A 6125-nucleotide genomic window follows, 5' to 3' on the forward strand; every position below is an offset into this window, starting at 1 on the left:
ACACATACATATATATATATATATACATATATATATATACATATATATATACATATATATATACATATATATATATACATATATATGTATGTATATATATATATATATATATATATATATATATGTATATATATATATATATATGTATATATATATGTATATATATATATGTATATATATATGTATGTATATATATATACATGTATATATATATACATATACATATGTATGTATACATACATACATACATATATATATATGAACAAGTGATTTATTTTTATATTAAATTTGGCTTAAGGAGTTTCAATTTATATTTTAATTGGTCTTGTTTATATCATTTCTCATAATTTTTTCACTTACTCATCTTTATTATATCTTTGTTTAAGTTAACTCTATATATATGTCTATGTATGTATATATGTGTGTGTGTGGTACACACACACACACACACACACATATACATACATATACATATGTATATGTATATGTATATATACATACATATGTATGTATCTATATATGTATGTATAAATACATATACATATACATATGTATATGTATGTATGTATATATATTAGACATATTAGATATGAACAAGTGATTTATTTTTATATTAAATTAGGAGTTTCAATTTATATTTTAATTGGTCTTGTTTATATCATTTCTCATAATTTTTTCACTTACTCATCTTAATTATATCTTTGTTTAAGTTAACTCTATATATATGTATGTGTGTGTGTGTGTGTGTGTGTATTCTATTGTGATTGTTTAGACACATTAGATATGAACAAGTGATCTATTTTTATATTGAATTTTGCTTAAGGAGTTTCAATTTATATTTTAATTGGTCTTGTTTATATCATTTCTCATAATTTTTTCACTTACTCATCTTAATTATATCTTTGTTTAAGTTAACTCTATGCATACATTCCATGTCTTAGAATTATTTAATCTACATCTCATTTTGAAGTAGTAAGAAATATATCTAGTTCATTTCTAAGATATCTACTTGAATGATTTAAGAATCTATAAATTATCAAATTTAGACTTAGAAATTTACATCCCCGTCTTTTAGCTATTGTGAGCCAAGTTATTACACACTTGTATGACATGCTACTATATGCCATGTTTGTAGGAATTCCTAGGACTACTAGGAAAGTGGAAAAAAAATAGAGAGAAAATTGGACATGTACTAATGAGTGAGTTAACATTAAAAGAGGGTGGTGTAGATATAGGAAGTGTATCCCATCTACCCTCGCAACCACTTGCTAACTAGACAAGATGCTATGTAAGGAAACTAGGTACAAGTAAATGTAATTGTACACTAACACTGACCTTAAGCATAACTTAGGTGAAGCAATAAGAGTATCTTAATAAGGTATCTAAGTGAAATGAATAAGTACAATGTACTTCAATAAGGATTGGAGAAACCCTAGTCAGAATAAAATCTTCCATAAACAAGGGAAAAATATGTGAAGTAGGAAACCTCATGTGAGGAAAAATCATTCCCATATGAAAGAAAAGAAAGGTTACACAAACCCCTAATGAATAATCTATGATGGTAAATGCTTGACAATGAATATTGAAGTTGATCGAAGGCAACCAAACAAAATTCCTCTCCTTAGGAAAAATTAGAACCACATAAGTATGTAAGAACTATCTCCATTCCTAAAAAGGATTTAAGGAAAGAAAACTCAAAGATAAATGAAGCCTTTCAAGAATGTTGCTCAAGTAGCCTCATGCTGATGGAATATATTCCAAAAAAGTTCAAGCGTTCTATGCTATTATGATGAAGATGACAATCTAGAATCTAATAAAGACCAATGCAGATCATAGTTCAAAGACAAAGATAAAGCTTCCAAATGTTTCTTAAATGCCTTAATATCAATGCCAAATGATGACAAGAGATGATGTAGAGATGGAACAAAAGGGTTTAAATATGTACCTTTATAATATCAAAAGAATACAAGTCAACTACATAGGAGCTACTCAAAAATATGATATGGATATGCTCAATACCTACCCACCAAGTCTTCAATATGTGACTCTATAAATAATAATGCAATGTTTTTGGAAAATTGTTTATGGAACACAACATTGGAAGCTATCAAAGAAGTATCCTTGAACTTAGATATAACAATAGTAGAGAAACTGTCCTTAATTGGAGGAGATGAATTAAATCCTTAATTGGAGAAGATGAAGTTTCATTGATTTTGGAAACAATAGTGTAACATGAGGACTCTCACCCCCCTTGTAAACCTCAAATTATCTGTCCTCGAGACATCCTCACACCAAGTACTTGAGTACCCAAGTAACCCCACCTTTGTCACTCCGCAACCATGCCACTACTGGGATGGGTACTTGAATTTCTATTTGAATTTTGAATGTTACTATTGGGTATGTAATATGTTACTATGTTGAATGTTCAAGGGTTCTAGTTCATGTTGTGATGTTACTATGTTCAAGCATTTTAATTTGGTATTTTCTATTGAAACATCATTTCATAGTTCTAGCATTTCAAGTTCTATATGTATACAATACAACACCCTTCCTTGCCCTATCCTCCCCTTGTCGTCGTCCCTTGGCTGTCCCCTGTCATCCTGAAAAATGAGACCCATTTTCCTTGCGTTGTGGAAACTCGTCCTAGCATCCTGTTGTCCCAACATACCCCAACACTAGTGTTACACTGGGAAACAATGATATGTTAAGGAACATATTAATATGTAATGGCCATGTTGGAACTTGTTATCCTTTAAATTTAAACAATTTAAAATTTTGAAATAAAAAATGTTGCTTACATCCATGATCTAATATAGAAGACAAAATTTAAGTATTATTCAATCTAATTATGAAAGTAATGAATGAATGTATAATTCTATGTTTAATGTAGTATAAAATAATTCTCCATTAAATCTCAAATTTATTTATATACGGAATAAATTTAAATAGTATCAAACCAAATATTAAATCCATCCATACAAAATAGTATAAAACAAATAAAATCTTATTATGAGAAAACAAAAATTACTTTTAAAATTGAACCTTAAAAAGACCATGTTACGTTCCAACAAATTACTAGCCCAACAAACAAACACTATCTTGTAACAAAACTATTAAAACCCTTGTAAGAACTGCTCTAACTTCTTCTCTTTATCTATCAAATCTGCACAACTTGAAACAACCCATGAAATGAGTAGTTAAAACATCCTCTCACAAGAGCACCCAATTTAAACTCACATTTAATCACCATTACCAAATTTACCACCAAGAAGAACAGAAAATTTGTCCCATTTCATTCTTAGCCATGTAACGAGCCAGGGGTTTCCGCCGCCAACTATCACTTCATTCATCGCCGTCTTCAAAAGGCCATTAAGCATCATGATTTCTCCAAACAAGTTTCTTTGTCTACGTCGTAGTTTTCATGGCCGAAGAGATGGTCACAGGTTCGAAACTGTGCGCGAGCCTAATGCTGGTGTTGCTGCTTTTCATGGCGGATGCGGAGAACTCTGTGGGTTCTACAGGAGATGAAAATGGTGTGAAAATCTCTGTGGGTGGTGAAGATGAAAAAATGGCGATGAACACTAGAAGGATGTTGTTGGGTGTAATGGATGGGGACAGATTGCCGTGCAGCAAGATTGGTCATCATCACTGTGGGGAGTCTGGGCAAGCAAATCCTTACAAGCGCCCCTGCACTAAGATCACTCATTGTCACAGGGATACTGGTCACTGATTTCTTTCATGCCAATCTCATCAAAACAAATGTTCAATTAATATTAGGTATTATTAGGTTAGGGATAGGATTGTAAGCATTTTTTAAGGGTTGGTTAATCTCCACACAAAATGTGATTCTTTTCTAAATTGACGAAAACACAAGTGAAATTTTCTAAAAAATTTGTAGGAGGATAACCTCATCCATTTTTTTAATAGGTAATAGGTTGAATTTTAGATTAATTTATTATTTCTTGTGATTAATTTATTTTTTAAGAGACCTCTCACGACTCACAATTTTACTAGTGTGTTGATGGGTGTTGTGTAGAGATTGCAAAAGTTTTATTGTTTACAATTATATTTATAAATATCAGCAAGATCATCAACTCTTTAATAGCTTTGTCTTTTAATACTAATATGTTATAAATTTTAATATTGAATAATTTTTTGAATTAGGATCAATGAATTATGCAGTTCGTACTATGTATAGTCTATTGATTATAGTTGTATGACTTGGATGTGAACCTCTATTATGACAATTTGTTTTATTCTAAAATTATGATTAGACTGAATGAGTTAGCAACCTACTATGGTTTCAATTTTATATTCATATGAGGAAACTACTAAAAGCCTTATCCACACATCTTATAATGAATTTATACTTCTTTTATTTGTTTTGTGTTATTTATATTTATAATTATTATTATTTTAATGTCTCAAAATAAATCATGGCCAACAATGATGATATTCATTCTATCTTAGACACAAATTATTTGTATTCTTTCTACATTTTTTAATAAATAAATGCTTGTATAGAATTTATGAAATAATTTCATTTTTCCATGATAATTAATTCAATAATTTATTTTCCATTATTTTTCTCTCCATTTTCATTGTCATCACAATCCATTCTTCCACCATTTTATAAAAAGAAAATCCACACTTCTACTTATTGAGAAAAATTTTCCATTTATATTCCGCTCTTCAAATCACTTCACTCAAAGCTCAACCCTTTAAACATATCTTTCTACTCTAACTAGGACTATAAAAAAGTAGTTACAAAACCTCCAACAATAGTTTACAAATCCTACAAGAATTTTATAATCAAAGGCAATACAACATTTCAAATGAAAACCTCGAAAACAAGAATTCAATGTTTCCAAACCAACATTAGGTTTAAATGACAAAAAAAATTGATGATTAAATTTTATTATTGACATCTTCAATAATGAAAAAAATTACATGGAATTATTGGAATAATTTAATAATGTAGGTCTTTCAACAATATTTGGTGATCATCTTGTAAAATTATGTGTACAAAGTGTTCTTTGAAGTTGGAGCCAACTCTGCGAATGATTTTAGACCTATCAGGTTGTGTAATTCTATGTACAAAGTGTTCTCTAAAGTGTTGACTTCATGCTTGCTGGTTTTTCTTTCTTCCCTCATCTCTCTGGAGAAAAATGGTATAGTTCCTAAAGTCATCAAATCTTTGATTCAATTGTCAAAGTTCATGAAGTCATCCATTCGACCTAATGCTCTAAATCTCAAGGTTTCCTCCTTAAACTTAATCTTTCTAAGGCCTATGACCACGTTGATCGTGATTTTTTTGTTCCAAATACTAAATTCCTTTGGTTTCTACAAGTGATTCATTCAACTTGTTCATCACTTGATTACCACTTCTTCAGCTCTGGTGTTAGTGAATGGATCTTCTTCAAGTTTTTTTAAAGCCTTCTAGGGGTTTAAGGCAAGGATATTTGATCTTGTCATTCTTGTTTACTTTAAAGGGAGAGTCTCTTAGTCATCTTTGGAGACATGGAGTCAGTTTAGGTCTACTCAAATGCCTCAAACCTTCTTTGGAGGATTTGGTGTGTTCCCATGAACAGTTTGTTGACATGATAAAATTATTATGGGAGAGGCTTTGATTAAGGAGGCAAAAGTGTGTAAAAAGATTCTTTAGACCTATACTTCAGCCTTGAGTTAGCTCATTAACTAAGAAAGGAGTCCCTTGTACTTCATTAATACTCTTATTGTTAGACAAGGAAGAATTACTAGAAATCTAGACTATCAAATAGGATCTTTTTCTAACTTCATACCTTGGTCTGCCCCCTGGTTTAATGCCTTTGGATTCCTTTTGGTCTTCTCTAGCAAAAAAGTTCAAAAGGAAATTACCTAGGTGGAAAGGTTTTTTCTTAGTCAAGCTAGCAAATTGCAGTTGGTTAGGTCAATCCTTCTGATGCAGGAGCATCCAGAGGTATAAGGGCAATCCTGTGTCACCAAAAAAAATGTACCTAGACATAGTTTCTATTTTGTGTGTTTTCATTTTTGGATACCCATTTGGGTCAAATAAAGGTTCCAACTCTCACAGTTCCACTACTAGTGTTCTAAGTTAGAGTATTTAAGAACCTTGGGATACGTGT

At 30.6% G+C, this 6125-nt stretch overlaps 1 protein-coding gene across 1 annotated transcript; it reads left to right on the forward strand.

The window, feature by feature from the left end:
• The first annotated feature begins 3433 nt into the window (after positions 1-3433).
• LOC149564564 (protein RALF-like 19) lies at positions 3434-3730 on the forward strand. The gene has a single exon (XM_089816199.1). It carries the CDS (start codon positions 3434-3436, stop codon positions 3728-3730), a length of 297 nt encoding a protein of 98 aa, XP_089672325.1.
• The last annotated feature ends 2395 nt before the right edge of the window (positions 3731-6125 follow it).

Source organism: Cupressus sempervirens, chromosome 3 (genome assembly GCF_028749045.1).
Source record: "Cupressus sempervirens isolate cs-2001-9-10 chromosome 3, ASM2874904v1, whole genome shotgun sequence".
Lineage (NCBI taxonomy): Eukaryota > Viridiplantae > Streptophyta > Pinopsida > Cupressales > Cupressaceae > Cupressus > Cupressus sempervirens.

What these genes read in the sequence shown, in the direction of transcription:
- LOC149564564 (XM_089816199.1), top strand. Translation starts at nt 3,434, where the DNA reads ATGGTCACAGGTTCGAAACTGTGCGCGAGCCTAATGCTGGTGTTGCTG.